A 22,542-nucleotide genomic window follows, 5' to 3' on the forward strand; every position below is an offset into this window, starting at 1 on the left:
CGGTCTTATTCCCTTGAGTAGCCGCTAAAGCAATTAGATCGACGTTAGTATAAGGAAAAGGTAGGGGAACTAGGCATAACCCTAGTGAGAGACAAGGGAAAGAGTAGGATCCAGCGCTGAGTCAATGTTTAAAATGGATGTTCTGTTCCAAGTTTAATGGTATATTGTTAAAAGGAAGTCCAGTTGTGGATAGTCCTGGGTAGGTAAGAAGTGTAGGTAATGTCCTCGGGGCCTACGCGTTTCGGACGACTGCCGCGTCCTTAAACTTGGCTGTGATAATTTTAAATAGCGCGCGCTGTCAGGTTTTATACTGAATCAGTATGGTCAGCTGGTTGTTCTGTGCGTATCATCGTTGTGGTATGTTGGAACGCAAGCCGGAAGTAGTAGTCCGGTCTTGTGTTATGATTGTAAGAGCTTGCGAGTGAGTATTGATCTTGTTCAAGAGCTATTTTTTCTTGGATTGGGTGGTTTATATGGTACCTTGATGTGTGTTTGAGGTTTATAGAATAGATTAGTATATTTGTATATTATAATGAATATATTTTTTCCCTTTTCCAGTTTTCTATTTTGAGGTTGTCACATGACAACGAAGGCCGGATGGGCCCGTCACCCAAGTCCAGTATATCTCCCTGGAAACAACGTAAACGTTCGATTTATAGGTGAGTACGGAGGAAAATTTATAATGATACCTTGGATTTTGTTTATGTATCTATATTTATAGAAAAATATGGATGCTTCAAACGGGGCCCTTGTAGTGTTTACTTTATGCCAATAACTCATAAACTATATTATGACAGCTATGACTGTTATGATGTAAATTTGTCAAATGATTGACGCTTTATTGGTTGTGAGGCGGCGCGCTATGTTGGAGAACGAGGATGATTGTGGGGAAAGTGTGGTAGGACACAACTGAAACTATATGGGGGATCGGAAACATGTACTAAGACAAACGAGACTGGGTGGTGGTGAATTAAAATGTGTGCATGTCAAACAGCAAATATTATGCATGCAGCACTAGATGCGTTGTATACCTTGGGTGATGATATATGGTGTGATTGATCACATTGTATTATTATTGGTGTCATATATAACTTCTTTTGCTTATATATGGCTGGTATTGCTGATCATGACGTTAATATTGATACATTAATTCTTTTCTTAGGTTTAAGCCTTTTGGGAATCTTGTGTTTAATCGGTAAATCCAATAGGCTTCACGGAGATGGGTTTTATGTTTTATATCACCCCCCCTTTTGCATGGTTGGATCTTTTCAATGGCATAACATCTAAACGATTTAGTTGATCTGTTATGTTGAGAAATAAAATGTTTTGATGCATTGGATGTATTTAAGATATTTTGGTTTCTCACGTAGCTGAGGTGTTCCAGGATTCTTATTTTAAATTTCCGGTTGGTGCAGCCTACGTATTTTAGGTTGCATTCTATGCACTCAATGATGTAAACGACTGATTCAGAGTTGCAATTTATGTAATTTTGTATATTGAAATTGTCGGTATATGTGGAGTCACTGAAAGTTTTGGTTGTCTGGATGTGGGAGCAAACTTTGCAGGGATGCTGACCACACTTATAGAAACCTATGGTTTCTAGCCATGTTGTATTTGTTTTTTCATTAGTAGTAAATAAAGATGGAGACAGGACATTGCCCAGAGAGGAGGCTTTCCTAGCCACTATTCTACACCCCCCAGCCAGTACTGTGCGCAACGTGTCATCCTCCATGAGGATAGGTAAGTAGTTGGTTATTAATTTTTTAATTTGCGTAAATTGGTTGCGCACTGAGTCAATGGACCGATTTCAAATGGTCATGGAAAAAGAACTCCATCAGCTTGCTGACAGCCTCAAAGGCCAATGCCCAACTAAAAACATGTCTATAAAACTTACAGAAGCAACAAAATCGTTACAAGAAAATAAACAACTAATCATAAAAATGTCGGACAAAGGGGGCAATGTCACGGTCATGAACAAAATGGACTACCAACAATCTATTCTGGACTTGTTATCTGATGAAACAACATACAAGATACTGGAAAAGAACCCTGTAGAAAAAATCAAATATTCAATGAAAAGATTACTTGAAGATGGTCACCAAGGAGGATTCATTAGTCAAAAACAAATGGACTTCATTTACATTGACCAGCCAATCACTCCAATCATTCACGCACTCCCGAAGATCCACAAACAGATTTTCCCTCCACCAATGAGACCGATTGTATCTGGAATTGGATCAATCCTTGAGAGATTGTCAGAATGGCTTGACACTTTGCTACAACCATTGGCACAAGCAACACCAGGTTTCCTCAGAGATACCAAACATGTCCTTAACCTGTTATGTAACAAAGTTTGGGATAAAAAATATAGTTGGCTTACATGTGACATTGTGGCCTTATATACATCAATTCCACACCACATAGCTTATGCTGCCCTCGATTATCATCTGACCAAACACAGTAAATATGAAAAAAAAATTCAATCATACATACTGGACGTACTCATGTTTCTTTTAACCAACAATTACTTTCAATTCGATACAAAATATTATTTGCAACTCAGAGGTGTATCCATGGGGGCAAAATTTTCCCCCTCAGTAGCAAATTTGGTCATGGCATGGTGGGAACAATTCCATATTTTCTCTACCGAAAACACATACAGTCACCATTTTGAATGGTACGGTAGATATATCGATGACATATTGATTATCTGGAAAGGAGACACCGATATCATCCCAAAATTTGTGGAAACCCTCAATAACAATAATTGCAATTTAAAATTTACTCATCACTTTGATGTCACCAACATTATTTTTCTTGATCTGGAGTTAATGGGAGTGAATGGCCAAACCATTTCAACTAAAACACATCGCAAACCTACGGCCACAAACAATATACTACATGCAAAGAGTAACCACACCAGACATACCATCAAAGCCATACCAATGGGTGAAATGCACCGTGCCAAAAGGAACTGTACTTCCCAAAGTCAATATATGATGGAACAAGAATCAATTAAAACAAGACTCCATGAGAGAGGCTATCCCCAATGGTCCCTAAATCGAGCCAGCAACATCATGACCAAAAAATCCAGAGCTCAACTCTTGAGTCACCAAAACAAAAAAGGAGACACATTACAGAACACCAAACCTATCGACAACCAACCTACGTTAATTTTACAACAAAGCAACCAATTTACGCAAATTAAAAAATTAATAACCAACTACTTACCTATCCTCATGGAGGATGACACGTTGCGCACAGTACTGGCTGGGGGGTGTAGAATAGTGGCTAGGAAAGCCTCCTCTCTGGGCAATGTCCTGTCTCCATCTTTATTTACTACTAATGAAAAAACAAATACAACATGGCTAGAAACCATAGGTTTCTATAAGTGTGGTCAGCATCCCTGCAAAGTTTGCTCCCACATCCAGACAACCAAAACTTTCAGTGACTCCACATATACCGACAATTTCAATATACAAAATTACATAAATTGCAACTCTGAATCAGTCGTTTACATCATTGAGTGCATAGAATGCAACCTAAAATACGTAGGCTGCACCAACCGGAAATTTAAAATAAGAATCCTGGAACACCTCAGCTACGTGAGAAACCAAAATATCTTAAATACATCCAATGCATCAAAACATTTTATTTCTCAACATAACAGATCAACTAAATCGTTTAGATGTTATGCCATTGAAAAGATCCAACCATGCAAAAGGGGGGGTGATATAAAACATAAAACCCATCTCCGTGAAGCCTATTGGATTTACCGATTAAACACAAGATTCCCAAAAGGCTTAAACCTAAGAAAAGAATTAATGTATCAATATTAACGTCATGATCAGCAATACCAGCCATATATAAGCAAAAGAAGTTATATATGACACCAATAATAATACAATGTGATCAATCACACCATATATCATCACCCAAGGTATACAACGCATCTAGTGCTGCATGCATAATATTTGCTGTTTGACATGCACACATTTTAATTCACCACCACCCAGTCTCGTTTGTCTTAGTACATGTTTCCGATCCCCCATATAGTTTCAGTTGTGTCCTACCACACTTTCCCCACAATCATCCTCGTTCTCCAACATAGCGCGCCGCCTCACAACCAATAAAGCGTCAATCATTTGACAAATTTACATCATAACAGTCATAGCTGTCATAATATAGTTTATGAGTTATTGGCATAAAGTAAACACTACAAGGGCCCCGTTTGAAGCATCCATATTTTTCTATAAATATAGATACATAAACAAAATCCAAGGTATCATTATAAATTTTCCTCCGTACTCACCTATAAATCGAACGTTTACGTTGTTTCCAGGGAGATATACTGGACTTGGGTGACGGGCCCATCCGGCCTTCGTTGTCATGTGACAACCTCAAAATAGAAAACTGGAAAAGGGAAAAAATATATTCATTATAATATACAAATATACTAATCTATTCTATAAACCTCAAACACACATCAAGGTACCATATAAACCACCCAATCCAAGAAAAAATAGCTCTTGAACAAGATCAATACTCACTCGCAAGCTCTTACAATCATAACACAAGACCGGACTACTACTTCCGGCTTGCGTTCCAACATACCACAACGATGATACGCACAGAACAACCAGCTGACCATACTGATTCAGTATAAAACCTGACAGCGCGCGCTATTTAAAATTATCACAGCCAAGTTTAAGGACGCGGCAGTCGTCCGAAACGCGTAGGCCCCGAGGACATTACCTACACTTCTTACCTACCCAGGACTATCCACAACTGGACTTCCTTTTAACAATATACCATTAAACTTGGAACAGAACATCCATTTTAAACATTGACTCAGCGCTGGATCCTACTCTTTCCCTTGTCTCTGCTTATCTACCGTGTGCCGACACGAGAATCCGAGCGCTATCCACAACACACCGGAGTGTGTCAGGTGAGCTGGAGGTCTCCTCCCCTGGTTCCATTGTATAACCCTAGTGACCCTGATTATAAAGGCGGTAGTAATAGTGGGTGCCACTAACCAGTGAATCCCGCTATTACCCCACCCCCATTAACATTGGTGAGCCAGCCCATACTGCTTTCAATTTATTTCTGTTTTTTGTACAATAAAGTTGTGTTAAAACGTGAACTGCAGATAGGCGGCGAGGCGTGGACAGGTAACGTACGTACACGGTGTAGTGTTGAGTTATACTGTGCGCCTGGACCTTTTTGAAGTTCAGACGAGTAACACAATTTTATTTAAGGCTTGATACAGGATACAATTGATCAGCGAACCTATTGTTTTTTGTTTTATTTTCTGAGATATTAACGTCTTTTATTTTGCTTTGCGGCCTGCTGCTCTACGGCGACGAATCGTCGGGCGAGCGAGCAACTTATACAAAAGAGTTTGCAGAAGTATCAACGTCGGTGTTCTTCCGGTGAAGTCCAGCTGATCGGGAAAAGGCGTTCCAGAAGAAAAGGACCTTTTTCAAAACAGCGGGTGACAAGGAGGACAACGCAGACGGAGATGACTTCTGGAACAGTGAGTATGGACTTCTCCACACTTAAACACCTCGCCCAAAACAGTAAATTTAATCCAGTAACACCCACGACATACAAGTCAGCAGGAATGCTGTGGTCCACTCTGCTGGACGAGGCTTATGCACATGATAAGTTGTGTATTAGCAAGAGGAGTGTTCTTAACAAAACCTCCAAACGTCTCCACATGCTCGCTAAATTAATCTGTGTGTATGAGGAGACGTCGAAGCCTGATCACTCAGAAATGAAGAGTGATTCCCCAAATCTTCTCTGCCAGTGTTGTGCCAACAATGTGAAGCAGGTTTGTGATTTGCAGACACAACTGGCAGAGAATGCCCAATGTAGAGATCAGCAAATTTGCATGCTGGAATCGCAGATGATAGATTTGAGAAATCATGGTGATGATATTGATGCACAGCTGACTGGGTCTTATGCTGTGATGAATGCGTTTAAGGATAAGGCGGCCTCTACAGATGCCATCATTGCCAAGTTGAATGATGAGCTTGCTGCTAGGTCACAATTGGTTGCCAGTATGCAAAACATCATAAAAGATTTCTCAAAAATGTTACCGGCCTTGTCTTTTTCAAGGCCTGATTCCGCTGTAAGTTTGCCCTCTACAGGGCAAAAAGGGGGGAGTAGTAAGAGTGATGGATCTGATGTCACAAATCATGATCCCATCCATATACCTGAAGGTAACATTGTTACGAAAGTGTTACGCAGATGTAAGCGTACGATATTTAGAAGTGCGTCCCTAGCCATGCAGAACTTTAAGAGATCATGCACTGCTGACTGCCCTAAGTCCAGCAGAGCATGTACTGTTAAATGTTTTGCATGTGCCGGATCAGGCCATATTGCGAAGTACTGCGAGTCTTTGAGTACTAAGAAATGTGGTCCTGTTAAATGCTTTAAATGTGGTCAGATGGGACATATTGCAAGGAACTGCCACGGCATAAGCAACCATGGAAAGCCCAGTGAAATGGCAATAGAAAATGGCCACGTCACAACAAAACGTGGGTTTAGACAAAATGGCTGCACAAGAGTCTCCTTACAGCCTTATGTGCTCCGTCACGTACTTAAGGGTCTAAATGACCGACCACAAATAGGGAGGAGTTTAGGAAGTTGGCCATAAATTGCATGTTCAGTCTGGTGTTACGTCTGTAATGGTTGTTTATGGTCTGTTGTGTTTGTCCCCAGTTGTCCGTTTGTTTTCATTTGTGTTTTTATTTTGTGGTTCTTTCACATATTCTATTGTGGTATATCCCTGGTTATCAGTAATATGTATTTATACTATATGGGTGAAACTTTGGACAGGGGGAGGTAACCCTGGCATTACACCCATATCTTGATTTTAAGATAATGGGTTTGGTAAGACAGGGATATAGTTCTACAAACCTAAGAATTGTGAGGAACCACAAAAACAGTGCTTCATCCACAAGCTCCCCTCGGATATCCTGACCTACACCAGTGTTGGGATCCTGAGGGGTCCTGTGATATGAAGGCTAATCCAATGCCCTCCTCAATACATGGGTCAAGGATATTGGTGCTGGTATCTAATGCAGAATGCCACGCGACTAACTGCACCGAAAGAGGCATACTCCTCCCCGGAGCATACTGTACCCTTAATCCCGTATTAGTCATTGATGTGGCGGATCAAAAGGGAAGAACTCCGGTGACACCTGAAAAAAGGCTCAACATCCGTCCAGACACCCCTGTGAGACTCCAGACGATTCCTCTTGGGTTTGGCATCGAACTAAAAAATCTCCTGCTAGACTTCAATGAGGAAGAGGATGTCGTGGAGAAACTGAAAGATTCCCAACACCAAGCCACTATTCAGTTGGAACATGACACTAAAAAGATCACAGGAATTGTGAACAACCTTGACGCGGACGCGGAAGTGTCTTGGTGGGAGAGCTTGTTCGGATATAGTCCCAAGGCCACTTCCTTCTTCAACTTGCTCATCCAACCAGTGATAATCCTTCTCACTCTTGTGGCGATTATGTACGTTGGACTGTTCTGCGTGTACCGACGAATGAAAGGACTGGTTGACCAAATACAACGAGGTCAAGCAGAAAGCCACGAATACATTCGTAGACGGGGTCTAAGGCCATAGTGATACAGTCCTGCGACCCAGAATTGTTTATTATTGTATGTGTATATATATTTGTAAAGTGTAAATCTTAATCAATGGGTCGTACAAAATTTTCAAGGTCTACATATAGACATTCTAGGTGTTGATATGTGTCCACAACATAGGCTTACTCAGTGAGGACGTGCCCGTCCCACAGCGAGTGAGTATGTACATGGAGGCGGGCATATATTTACAGCCTTTAGTCACCCCATTTGCATGTGTACCTTGCACGTGTTTATGGAGGAGTAGTGTGAGATGCTGTTTGAGCATGAATCTCTATATGTACATATACCTATGGTTGGTGGGGGAATATTTTTGTATGTTTGGTTATTTTTCACTATGTTTGTATGATTGGGTAGTGTGTAGGTACCCTTAGGGACAGGTAAGGTATTCACACACCCTTGTAGGTATTTGCCACCTCAACCTGAGAACTGGTATGGTCAATATGATGATGGATTGAATGTCAGAGGGGAAATGGAAGGCGATGCTCCACCCCACAGTAGATTCCTGGGTACCAAGACCTCACCTCCTCCTCGGGGATGATAACCTGCCATGATGAAGACCTGGATATCGGGCCACAAATATTGTATCGTCTTCAATCAAGATGCTGGGAAAAGTTGGAAAAGTAATGGATCACGTACAAAAGGTTGTTGAAAGGCGGGCTAAGCCATTCCAAGGCTGACCATATGAGGGCACAAGTAGCCTTACACGGGTCGACATGCTAAAATTGGATCGGCCACTGGAAAGACCTGCTGACGCCACTTAAGAGGAAGAAACTCCAAGCAAGAAAGAACAAGAAATCTGCGGTTCATGGACTTTGAGGTTTTCAAATGAGCTTTGTTCGTTTGATGAGCTTTGAGGCTTCGTTCTATGGACTGTGAGTTTATTTCAACCCCGTTCTATGGACTATGAAAGTTTCTTCGTTCTATGGACTATGAAGGTTTCATTTCAACTTCGTCTGATGAGCTTCGAGGCTTCGTTCTATGGACTGTGAGTTTTATCTCAACTTCGTTCTATGGACTAGGAGATTTAATTTCATCTTCATTCTGTGAACTTTGAGGTTTAGTTTCTTTGGACACTAGACTCCAGAGTCAGAGGACTGGCGGGAAGGTGTCCTTGAGGAGATAGCTGATGTCGAATATCTAGGTCTCATAGTATACTTCCTTCCATCTCAGACCATTACCAGTAACCGGGGAGGTTGAGGGGGTAAATAGAACCCCACAAACACTTCCCCAAATTGCATTGTCGAGTCCCCGACAACAGGGGGATTGTAAAGGGAAGTGTCCATATATGTGTATATATATATATATATATATATATGTGTGTGTGTATGTGTTTATATATATATATATATATATATATATATGTATAGTATGTATGTATACAGTGTATGTGTGTATATATATATATATATACACATATATATAATATATATGTGTATGTATAGTACATATAATGTATCATGAGCCAGGGCTGTAACAACAACAGCCCTGGTCATGAATACGGTTGGAAGCAGAGCAGGACAATTAGCATGTCCCTGCTTTGTTAGGAAACCATGGAGACAAGGGATAGTTATCCCCTGTCTCAATTTCAAGTCTCCCGCGCGCACGGACTGTCTCGTGTGGGTTCTCATGAGTCGACTGGTGATACATTATCACCATGCCGACCCATGCTAGCCTGGGGCAAGCGCCACACTCCCCGCTGCGAGCGTACCGACAGGGTTAAATAGCCCTGCGTCGGTACGCTCAGGAGCTGAGCTCAGGAGCCGAAGCTAGCTGAAGACGATCAGCTGAGAGCTGCCTGCCTGCCTCCCACACCACCTCTCTCCTCTAAAGACCTGGGCTCCTGCCTCTGTTGCTCCACAAAGTCACGCTCAGTATCAAGTGTAGCAGCAGCTACACTTAACCCTGTCTCTCCCTGTCTCCTCCTGCTGTAACCCTTGCTTCCCTGAGTTAACCCCTTGATCTCCCTGAGTACTGTCCCTACTGTCCCTGAGTTAACCCTTGCTTCCCTGAGTTAACCCCTTGATCCCAGAGTTAACCCTTGCTTCCCTGAGTTAACCCCTTGCTGTCCCTGAGTCCCTATTGTCCCAGAGTTAACCCTTGCTTCCCCGAGTTAACCCCTTGCTCTCCCTGAGTAAGTTAACCCCTTGTTCTCCCAAAGTTAACCCTTGCTGTCCCAGAGTCCCTGAGTTAACCCTTGCTTCCCTGAGTTAACCCCTTGATCCCAGAGTTAACCCTTGCTTCCCTGAGTTAACCCCTTGCTGTCCCTGAGTCCCTACTGTCCCAGAGTTAACCCTTGCTTCCCTGAGTTAACCCCTTGCTCTCCCTGAGTAAGTTAACCCCTTGTTCTCCCAAAGTTAACCCTTGCTGTCCCAGAGTCCCTGAGTTAACCCTTGCTTCCCTGAGTTAACCCCTTGATACAGTCCCTACTGTCCCCTGAGTTAACCCCTTGCTCTCCCTGAGTCCCTACTGTCCCAGAGTTAACCCTTGCTTCCCTGAGTTAACCCCTTGCTCTCCCTGAGCAAGTTAACCCCTTGTTCTCCCTAAGTCTAAGTTAACCCTTGCTGTCCCAGAGTCCCTGAGTTAACCCTTGCTGTCCCAGAGTACACAGTAACCCATTCCCCTTGTTCCTCCTTATCCCGTATTAACCCTTAGTGTATAGGGAAAGTTATATTAGGAGGGAGTGGGATAGAGATAGAGAGTGTGTGAGAATCACAAGTAACTTATGTGTATTGTGTTGTAACGTAACTGTATTCTGTGTATGTTTAGGTAAGTGGGTGGCGGTATAATATTGTGATACCGTGTTTATACTGTACTGTGATTAGTTACTGTAATATATATATGAGAGTGATTACTGTATGTTAATAAATATTACCTTTATTTACTATACGGTCTTATTCCCTTGAGTAGCCGCTAAAGCAATTAGATCGACGTTAGTATAAGGAAAAGGTAGGGGAACTAGGCATAACCCTAGTGACCCTGATTATAAAGGCGGTAGTAATAGTGGGTGCCACTAACCAGTGAATCCCGCTATTACCCCACCCCCTTTAACAGTTACTAATTATTTTTGTGTGTTTGTGTTTTTTTACAGGTTCGGTTGTTGGACTACTTCGGATTTGAGGACTACTTCGATGACGCCATTTTTTTTTATTCTCAATAAAATGGATAACGAGGGTTGTGTGGGATTTTTATTTTAATAAAATATTTTTCCTATGTTCTTGTAGTTTTCTAACTTTATTACTACCACCTTAGTAATGGCTGCTGGCTGATCGACAGTGCAGAGGCTAACACTAACCACCATTATCACCGCTGTATCCACCGCCAACATGGGTACCAGGAAGGGCCGGGTACGTTCCAGTACCCGACCATCCAGAGTGATGGTCGGGTACTGGGGCGGCAGCAGGGTGGTATTATTAGGCTGGGAAAGACCAAAAACAGTGACCCTTCCCACCCTGGTAATGCTAGCCTGCGGCTGCTATGTTGTATCCGGCAGTTTATAAAAATGGGGGGGGGGGGGGCATATCGTTCTTTCCAATTATTATTATATATTTTTTTTTAAATGACTTGGGGTCCCCCCCATTTTTCATAACCAGCCAGATACAACAATGCAAGAGCAGCCTAGCATTACCGGGGTGGGAAGGGCCACTGTGTTTGGCCATTCCTAGCCTAATAATACCAGCCTGCGGCCGCCCCAGTGCCCAACCCTCACTGCAGGATTGTACCTGGCTCTTCCCGGAACCCCTGGTGGTGGTGTGTACCGGGGTAATAATGGGGGTTAGTGTTAGCCTCTGCACTGGCTAACACTAAGCCCCACCTTAGTAATGGACGCTGTCAATCAGCCAGCAGCTATTAATAAGGCAGTAGTAATAAAGTTTTAAAAAAATACAAAAACATAGAAAAAACAGGTTTATTGAAATAAAAAAAAACACACAACCCTCATTAACCATTTTATTGATAATAAAAAAAAGGTGCCGCCGAAGTAGTCCTCGAATCTAACGTAGTTCAACAACCGAACCTTTAAAAACCACAAAAAAAATATATTAGTAAGGGCCTGTTCACGTCACCGCTGCCCATCCGTCGGAAGTTTTCGTCAGGTAACCCCTCAACGGAAACGCAAATTTAAACCTCAGCTTCTGTTTCCCTCACCATTGATCTCCATGGTGAAGGAAACGTTGCTAAAGGTTTCCGTTTGTCGCCATTAGGACAGGGTTCCATTGTTTTGACGGAATCAATAGCGCAGTCGACTGAGATTTCAGTTTGCCTTTCCGTTGAGGGGTTAACTGACAGAAACCTCAGACGGAAACCCTCAACAGAAGGGCAACGCTGATGTGAACACAGCCTAACACATATGGTAGGCTTACATAAAGGGTCCAAGGACATGTGTGATACAGTTTGTTGGACCCTGTATCTAAGCCTAAGTTAGGCTTAGATACAGGGTCCAGCAGACAGTAATGTTATAAAGTATAAGATTACTCTCTGCTGTGCTCCTGTATCTAAGGTATCACAGGTAGGCTTAAAAGGGGTTGTCCAGTCCCTAAACATTGATGGCCTATCAACGGGATAGGCCATCAATAGCTGATGGGTGGGGGTCCGACTCCTGGGACCCCCCGCCAATCAGTAGTTTTGAAGGGGGTGCAGCGCTCATACAAGCGCTGCTTCCCCTTCATTTTCCTTATTTGCTCACAGTGTGAATCGTTCACATATCTGTCAGTGATTTAGTGTGAGAAAGAGACCAGAATGAAGTGGAATTAGCGCTCGTACGAGCGCTGCACCCCCTTCAAAACATCTGATTGGTGGGGGTCCCGGGAGTCAGACCCTGACCCATCAGCTCCAGCAGACAGTGGTATTAAACTTACCCTCCTCTTTGGCCGCAGCAGAGGTCCTGACTCCATCCAAGGTCGGTATGTTGTGCGCAGCGCATAGCGTTGTGACATCATGCGCTGCGCACAGTGCTGTGACGTCAGGACCGCCACTGCGCTCCGGAAGGAGGAATGTAAGTTCTGTCAGTTACTATAGTAACGGGGGCCCATGTAGTTTACTACATAGGCCCCAGTTACTATAGTAACTTTTCATTGATGTGGTGCAGGGGGCCGCGGGCCCCCTGGTTTCGGGGCCCGGTTGCAATCGCACTATAGTTATCCCCTATAGTTACGCCACTGCTAAGAACCCAATAATCACTCTGGCTGAGCTCCAAAGATCCTGTGTACAGATGGTGGAAACTTCCAGAAGATCAACCAACACTGCAGCACTCCACCAATAGGGGCTTTATGGCTGAGTGGACACATGAAAAGCCCACCTGGAGTTTTCAAAAAAGCACCTAAAGTACTCTCAGACTGTGAGAAATGAGATTCTGTGGTCTGTTAAAACCAAGATTGAACTTTTTGGCCTCAATTCTAAGCGGCATGTCTGGAGAAAACCAGGCACTGCTCATAAGCTGCTCAATACCATCCCTACAGTGAAGCATGGTAGTGGCAGAATCATGCTGTGGGGGTGCTTTTCAGTGGCTGGGACAGGGGGACCAGCCAGGGTTGAGGGAAAGATAAATGGAGAAAAATACAGAGATATTCTTAACCTGATCCAGAGTTCTCTGGACCTCAGACTGGGCAGAAGGTTCATCTTCCAACAAGACAACGACCCTAAGCACACAGCTAAGACAACACAGGACTGTCTTAGGGACAACCCACCCAGAGCCCTGACTTGAACCCAATCGAACATCTCTGGAGAGACCTGAAAATGGCTGTCCACTGACGGTCCCCATCCAACCTGACAGAGCTTGAGAGGATCTGCAGAGAAGAATGGCAGAAAATCCCCAAATCCAGGTGTAAAGGATCTGCCAGGCACAGCTTCTGTGTCAACGCCCATAGGTAATCAGTCTGCACCTGCTTCTATGTCTGTGAGACTGACTCCATCTTCCACCACTCAGGATGGCAGGCTTAGGAGTGGGAGAGCCTATCACAGCCTGGCCAGACGGAGCTAGCTCCCGCCCTCTGTCTATTTATACCTGCCTTTCCTGTTCCTCCTTGCTTGTGATTCTTCTCGTTTGGTTTCCTGGCCCTGCTGCAGCTTCTGAACTATTTGACCCTGCTTCATACTGACCCTGGCTTACTGACTACTCTCCTGCTCTGCGTTTGGTACCTCGTACACTCCTGGTTTGACTCGGCTTGTTCACTACTCTCCTGCTCTGCGTTTGGTACCTCGTACACTCCTGGTTTGACTCGGCTCGTTCACCACTCTTGTTGCTCACGGTGCTGCCGTGGGCAACTGCCCCATTTCCCTTAGCTTTGTGTACCCTTGTCTGTTTGTCTGTCGTGCACTTACTGAGCGCAGGGACCGTCGCCCAGTTGTACCCCGTCGCCTAGGGCGGGTCGTTGCAAGTAGGCAGGGACTGAGTGGCGGGTAGATTAGGGCTCACTTGTCTGTTTCCCTACCCCCATCATTACACCAGGTGTGCAAAACTTGTGGAATCATACTCAAGAAGACTGGAGGCTGTTATCGCTGCCAAAGATGCTTCAACTAAGTACTGAGCAAAACGTCTAAATACTTATGTCAATGCAATATTTTAGTTTTTCCTTTTCAATAAATTAGCGGAGATTGCTAACATTCTGTTTTCACTTTGTCATTATAGGGTATTGAGTGCAGAATGATGGGGGAAAACTTTTTTCTATTTTAGCACAAAACCTTAACATAACAAAATGTGAAAAAATTAAAAGGGTCTGAAGATTTTCCAAACGCATTGTAAATAGATGATAGATTGCTTGATAGAAATAAATAAAATGTGTTACTTACCTTTTGGTGTTTAGATTTTTGTTTGGAAAATTAGGAGGTTTAGGTTGTTGGTTATTTTGGCATTTGGGAAAGAATTTTGAGTATTTTGGAACACTGTGAAAAAAAATAAAAAATAAAGATAAACCAAGATCTACTAGTAATTTTTATAATGTGTCTACTTTACTTTTTGGGGCATAATATATAAAAGTGTGTCAGAGAAAAAGTGACCTTCTTGCCCACAGAAACTACCATACTACATAAATAACTTGAGAGAAAATGAAAGGTGCTCTTTTATTGGTTACTAGGTAGAAGACAACTTTTTCAAGAGTTTTGCACTCAGGGATGGAACAAGATTGATTGTGGAGGCAAAAAAGATCATTGGCCCCTTACCACCACTACAGCCATTATATCAGGGGTGGAGAACGTCCGGCCCCTGTGGGCCTTATAAGGCCCGCAAGATCATTTGTTTCGGCCCGATCTCACTTGTACCGCGCTGCCGCCGAGTCATTACCTACTTGGCTCTGTACTCCCTACTCACTCACATTTAGGAGCAGGAGAAGGGAGAATGGAGCCAAGTATGGTGGCGACGGTCTGAGTGAGGTTGGTGCATGCTGGCCCAAGAGTGGAGCAGTCCGGTTACCTTCCCTGAGTCAGTGACGTGAGGTCAGGTGACCGGACTTGTCCACTCCCCCGGGCCGGCACAGTCCAGTCACCTGACCTCACGTCATCGACGTGAGGTCAGGTAACTGGACTGGTCCACTCTCGTCACAGCATGCCCCGACATCACTCTGACCGCTGCTGCCGCCGTCGTGTCATTCCCTCCTTGGCTCCGTACGCCTCGCCCTACTCACTCGAAGTGAGGTCAGGGTGACTTAAAGTTTTTTTTTTTTCATCAAAGGTATTTTTTTCTGTAAGTCCCATAGAACTGAATAGTAGTTACGGAAACAGCGTAACTCGGATGCTATGCTGCTTCAGTAAATGCCATTCAGTACTATGGGTGTTACGGAAACAGCGCAGCTCAGCAAGCTACGCTGTCTTCTTCTTCATGGTCGGAAATCAGTCGGAACACAGAGGTAGAATGGGGTTTAGGGGGCCCTGTTCTAGAAATAGGTGCAGGTCCCAGAGGTGGGACCCACAACTATCTGACATTTTTGACATATCCTGTGGATATGTCCTAAATGTCCCTGATGGTAAAACCCCTTTAAGTAAGTCGGAACAACTTACTGCTGCGAGCACTTCTTTTCAAAACTTACCAAGGAGTCGACAGCTCCAGACTGACCGACGCAGTAGTAACATCATCAATACCGGCTAACATCACGTGCCCCAACAAAGAGAAGCAGTTCCAGCCATCACATTAGGGGTGAGTTAAGTAGATGTTTGACCATATATAGCAGACTAATATTTAAGTTGATCTTTTTGTATGGCCTGCGAATGATGTTATAAATATCCAAATGGTACTTGGCAGAAAAAAGGTTCCTCACCCCTGCGTTATATACTTGATTTGGTAAATAAAATGCTTTTTGAGGGGCCGTTATTAGTTGAATTTTTTATTTAAATACAGCCAGGGCAACCTCTACCATGAGGCGAGATAAGCATTTTGCCTAAGGCAGCAGCCTACAGTGTCTCTGAAGAGCTAGTGGCGTGGTCAGCAAACAGCCGCTGTCACCAGTTCCCCCGCAGTTCAATTTTATTGGCGTCTACAAGACACAGACACAATTGTATAGTCTAACCAGCGCTGGTTGGAGGTGCCGCATGAGTTGTTCCTCAGGAGAAGCCCATGATAGAAGAGATCAGGCCTGCATCGCTGGACATCGTGGGAACAGAGACAAGTGAGAACAGATCAGTTCTTCCTTAACTTACCTCTTATATTACCATATCGTGAGATGTGTGGTGCGTGATGACTAGTGTAGAAAAGAAACATGATTATGCCATACGCTGTCACAAGATGCCTATGCTATATGTGTCTATGTGTAGCCACCCAGTTGTTGGGATCGGGAATGCAGCCTGTCAAGTGTTTTGCTAGCCTATCGCGATATTGTATTACATTTGTTTTATTATAAACTCCAGAGGTATGGGTGAGCACATCTGTATGTTTATTTACTTTAAGGAGCACTGCATGTGGCACTATCTACAGGGGGTACTATATACAGATCACTGTGTGTGACATGCTACAAGAGGCAAGAGGCACCGCATGTGGCATGCTACAGGGGGCACTACGTTTGGCACTAGCTGCAGCGGGCACTGTGTGTGGCACTAGCTACAGGGGGCACGGTGTGTGGCACTAGCTACAGGGGAAACTAAGTTGGCACTAGCTACAGGGGGCACTGCGTGTGGCACTAGCTACAGGGGGCACTGTGTGTGGCACTAGCTACAGGGGGCACTGCGTGTGGCACTAGCTACAGGGGGCACAGCATGTGACATCATTTTTACTGAGCACTGTGAGGTGCTTTTATTGTCAGGGGGCACGTTGAGTATATTCCAGGTGCAGAATGTGTCCATCTATTTATCGTTTTCATCTCATTAAAGAGGCTCTGTCACCACATTATAAGTGCCCTATCTCCTACATAAGGAGATCGGCGCTATAATGTAGGTGACAGCAGTGCTTTTTATTAAAAAAACGATCTATTTTTACCACTTTATTAGCGTTTTTAGATTTATGCTAATGAGTTGCTTAAGGCGTATTTTTACTTTGGTCAGCGTCATACACTCCCCTGTACAACGCCCACTTGGTCTAATCAGCATTATGCACTCCTCTCCATTCATTTACACAGCGCATAGGGATCCTGTTAGATCCTTATGTGCTGTCTTATACTAACACATTAACAATACTGAAGTGTTTAGACAGTGAATAGACATTCCACGGGATGTCTATTCACAATCTCTGCACTTCGTTACTCTGTCTGTGGTAGTTACAGCAGAGGACGCGTAATCTGTGGGGAAAAAATAAATACTATTTCTTTCGCATAGAACAAGGCCTCATACAGCCACGTCAATGAAAAAATAAAAAAGTTATGGCTGCTGAAACGCAGAGAGGCAAAAACAGAAAAATTTAGCTGGTCATTAAGGTCTTTTCAGGCCCGGTCATTAAGGGGTTAAATTAATGATTAGAAATATTTTCCAGCGTAATTTGTGATCCAAATGGATAACTGTAAAGTTTGACAAAGCAAATTATTTTTGGAAACCAAATATTTATATTTTAGGACTTATATTTTTATTTTATTTGCTTCCTATCGTTTAATGGAAAATATTCAAATCTGTATTTCTGTGTTACAGATGTTTTGATGAATAAATTAGGTCAATAAGGACACAATAGTGATAATCCATAATAAATTGGTTCTTACTCTTTTAGGATACCCCATGCCAGTGCATACATGCTCAAGAGAAGGAGAGTGGCAGTAATTGTAATGACTGCTGGAAACCAATTATCAGGATGCCAAAAATATGAAGTTCGAACAAGCACAGCTGTTGTCACCTAGAAATAAGTAAGATTTTTTTTAATTAGTTATTTCTAGCTTGTAGAAATGCTGTTTCATTGTTTACAATGAAAAAAAACAGGTATTATTTTTTCTTCTAATACAATTACCATAATATTTTTTTATTTCGTTTTCTTAAAATGTATTTTTGCAGTAATACATAGAGCATAAAAAATTATATATACACAGGAAATTATTCTTAAAAATTAAAATTATTGGAAGAACAAGCATTCGATCAACAGTTATTTCATGTGTATGGGCAGCTTAACAGAGGCACTAAACAGATACTGTATAACAAAAAAAAGTCTTAGTTGTCAAACAAGAAGTTTTTTTCTGCTAGTTTATCTCCCCCTAAGCCTTGCATCTTTGGATGGAAATTAGCGCTGAAAGGTTAGGTTCAGACTTATTTTTCAGTATGTTTCTATTATATCTCTTCTGTCAGGTATCTGTTGGTCCTACAAGGACAGAATAATAGTCTGCAGCATTTATACTTTTCCATAAAAAATAAATATAAATGGAAACCATTACAAGCTTTTCTTCTAACTTAAGTCATGGCTTCCAATATAACAGGTGGATATAAAGGATCCGATGTGTAGGAAAAACCCAACAGGGCAGACCTTAATGCCAGTGTGAATAAAGCCTTAAAATCTTTCTATTAAACTCAATTGATGCTTGTTTACATCACATCAAAGGTATCTAATTTTAGCCTCCGTATACATCTGACAGAAGACTCGAACGTCAAGTATGCCACTGTATAGGCATGTAAGTAGAATCCATCAGTGAGCCAGACTGACTGATCGGCTCACAGCGGCTCCCGTGTGCCGCCAATCTAATGAAAATACTGATAAAATCTAAAATGTGCAATGCGGTTAAACCCCTTCCCGACATCCGCCATATATATACGTCGGAGGTCGGGTAAAGGAGTATGGAGCGGGCTCACGAGCTGAGCCTTCTCCAAAAAACAAGCATGTCAGCTGTATCTTACAGCCGACACTTCATTGTAACGAGCAGGATCCCGCTCATTTAACCCCTTGATGATGCAGTCAATAGCGATCGCGCCATCTAAGCCACTAGATTGAGGGGGACAGCCCCCTCCGATGCGCTATCGCCCCTCCCACAATGCCAATGCTATTGCTGGGTGCCGATGGTTGTCATGGCAGTTTGGGGGCCAAATGAGGGCCCTCAGGTCTGCCATTTTTGTATACCGATTAAACCCACATTAGTATTGCAGTTTATCATGTAAGTGATCCAACGATCGCTGGTTCAAGTCCCCTAGCGGGACTAGTAAAAAAAAGTTAAAAACTGTTAAAGTGTTTTAGTAAAAAATAAATAAATATATATATATATATATATATATATATATATATATATATATATATGTAAAATAGATATATGTTTCCCTTAAAGCAAAGTAAAAAAAAATTAAAATTATCGAAACGGCAATACCAGTTACGTTAAAAGTCCGAACTATCATACAAAAATCAACCTTAATGCTAGAATCGCTGTTTTATGGTCATTTCCTACAAAAAAAAGAAGTAAAAAGTCTCGTGTAACCAAAAATTGTACCAATAGACACTACAGCTCGCCCTGCAAAAAATAATCCCTCATAATGCTCAATCAACGCAAAAATAAATAAAGTTATGGCTCTCAGAATATGACTACACAAATCTAATTTTATTTTTAATAATTCGTTTTTCCTTGCAAAATTAGTATAACTATAAAAAAAAAAGCAATATAAATTTAGTATTGACATGCAGAATAAAGTTAACATGTTGTTTTTACCGCATGGTAAACACCTTAAAAAGGGGAGTGTGAGTTTTTTTCGTTTATTAAATCTTATTGAACCTAATTTAACTTTGTTTATTTGTCCTACTAGGGGACTAGAAGATGTGATCCACTGATCGCTTACATAATGCTTTGGAAAACGTAGTACTCAAAAGCATTATTGCCTGTCAGTGTATACCTGACAGGCAAACTATAAGGGCACATTCATATGTGGCGGAATTGCTGTGGAATTCCGCTGCGGTCAGACCTCAATGGAATTCTCCAGCGGCCGTTTTTTACATTTGTTTCTATAAATTTTTAGAAAACTTAGTTCAGACGTTGCGGAAAACTCCGCTGCGGACCATAGAAATTTTCCCTCCGCAGTATGCACTGTCTGTTGCGGAGAAGAAGCGGAATTTCACTGCGTATTTCAGCCTTTGCAATGCAAAAACTGAAATCGGTGGAAAGTCCGCTGTGTTTTCTGCAACGTCGGAATTACCTGTCAAATATGCAAATGTTGGTGCAGATTCGTTGCGCAATTGCCCCAAATCTGCACCAACATTGAACGTGCCCTAAGGCTATGCATTTAGCAGATCTGAAAGTTGTCGGCACTCCGAGATCACTTTCCATAGGAGGTGAAAAGGCAGCAACTGTGACGGGAAACAGTTGAGCATTACATTTAATATTTCATTGATGGGTGTCAGCAAAAAGTTAAAAGGATTATACAAATGATTATATAAATGCAGAGTCCAACAGTAACAGACCCAATATAGGAATCTATCTGACAGATATTTTATAGTAAACATCATGCCTGCTTTGATACTGTTCTAGACAGACAGACAGACAGACAGACAGATAGATAGATAGATAGATAGATAGATAGACAGACAGACAGACAGACAGATAGACAGATAGATAGATAGATAGATAGATAGATAGATAGATAGATAGATAGATAGATAGATAGATAGATAGATAGATAGATAGATAGATAGATAGATAGATAGATAGATAGATAGATATGAGATAGATAGATAGATAGATAGATAGATAGATAGATAGATAGATAGATAGATAGATAGATAGATAGATATGAGATAGATAGATAGATAGATAGATAGATAGATAGATATGAGATGAGATAGATAGATAGATAGATAGATAGATATGAGATAGATAGACAGACAGACAGACAGACATACAGACATATATGTATGTGTTTAAACTAATGCAGGGCTGCCAGAGTTTTTTTTATTGTGAAAAGAAGCTTTTAGTATTTTTACAGTTGTATTTAAGGACAGTACAACAGGAGCTTCACATATATTTGAAATATTGTAATGTTTTCTATAAAAATAAAGATTATTAATATAGTGAAATCTCTTTGATGACACCCAAAAATTGCAAAGAGAAAATGGCTTTCTAGAGAGGTGGCCACTATACATAATTTATGATGAGACTGAAATTCACAGGAAATCTGGTCTAGAAAAAGGGTGGCCTTTTGGAGATATTTCCCGGTTTTATTATTTTTAGATTTACCAGGGGTGCATAAACACCTTGCTCTGCCAATGATTTAATGCTGATTAAAAAATTTCCACTGTGAACACCAGGTGGGGCTGTAGCACCGATTTTTAAATCCTGCTTCCCTTTTAGAATCTTTACTTCACTTCATGGTCAGTGTGAATACATATGTAAGAATGCCTATTCGGTAACAAAGGTCTGCTCTATAAAATAATCAAAATGATACTACTGTAGCTCCTGTCCATAATAACAGCTTTCCAATAAAACATTACATACAGATGTAGCCATCTTTATCTTGACTTTTAGCGCATTAATTGCAGTGTCGAGAAACTTTCTGTTGACTTTTTCATTGGCTTATCACGCTGCAGCAAGTTATCTGAGTGAAGATAAACTTGGCTACATCTGTAGTCTTCTGTTATTTTAATCATGTAAAAAAAAGCCCTAAATTGTCACTATGTCAAATTAGGGAGAAGAGCAAACTTTTTAAAAATATCTTGTTTTTCAAGATACAAATTGCTCTGATTCACTGTGAATCTCATAAGGTGGCAAAATTATTCTACCATCTCTGTAAAGCTCATGCCAGATGGTCAAACGCAAAACGCATGGAAACCACCGTCGCATTGCTGCTTCAATTGTTCCTTATGAAGAAATGGTTGGACATTTTGCTATACCGTGCGTCTTTTTTTCTGTAGGGAATAATTGACGTAACAGTGTGGATTGTCCTGTGGTTTTTCCTGCAACTTTTAGTTGTTGGGAAGCCTGAATCTTAGAAAATTGGCTTGGGAGGATGCAGGAACGGGCTGTATATCTCCCAAAAAGTTCCACCCTCTCCTGTCTGAAAAGTTCCCACCTTTCCTTATATATGTAGCGCCCTCCTGACTGTAGCCATTTCTGTGCTGCTTGTTCATTTATATAAAATGATTTTGGGTGTAGCTTATTGGCACCTGCGTACTATGGTCTCAACAGAAACAAGGCCAAACACCAGGACACCTTAATGAGTAAAATACCTATTAATACATAAGAAAGGGGCCACCTAGTGTATCCCATGGAATGACATTTGCAGCAGAATTTTCAGTGATGTAACAGCAGTCCACTAACAAGTGAACACAAAAAAATACTGGATGCTTTACAAAAGGGAATAGTATCCCCCAACATTAAGCCAAAAGGTATAATAGAATAATTGCTCAAGGGATCTAGTTTGACTGCCATGGGTGGAGCTGTTTATATTGGCCGGTGGCTGCAGAGTTTTTGGTTGGCCTTTCTCTTGATCAACTTTATGAATTTACGACTAATGACAAGTTGAATTAAATATATTTTTTTATTCTTTTTTTTTTTATTAACCCTTCCTCAACATATATGT

At 41.8% G+C, this 22,542-nt stretch overlaps 1 protein-coding gene across 1 annotated transcript in view; it reads right to left on the minus strand.

Moving 5' to 3' along the window:
• The window catches only part of LOC142750413 (cadherin-related family member 4-like), a 144,541-nt gene that overhangs the window by 12,590 nt on the left and 109,409 nt on the right, over positions 1–22,542 (minus strand). Inside the window, exons 20-21 of the mRNA XM_075859415.1 lie at positions 17,769–17,899; positions 14,449–14,541 (exon numbers count right to left, since the gene is read on the minus strand). Coding sequence (XP_075715530.1) covers positions 14,449–14,541; positions 17,769–17,899 — 224 coding nt within the window. The remainder of the gene's footprint in view (positions 1–14,448; positions 14,542–17,768; positions 17,900–22,542) is intronic.

This window comes from Rhinoderma darwinii, chromosome 3 (genome assembly GCF_050947455.1).
Source record: "Rhinoderma darwinii isolate aRhiDar2 chromosome 3, aRhiDar2.hap1, whole genome shotgun sequence".
NCBI lineage: Eukaryota > Metazoa > Chordata > Amphibia > Anura > Rhinodermatidae > Rhinoderma > Rhinoderma darwinii.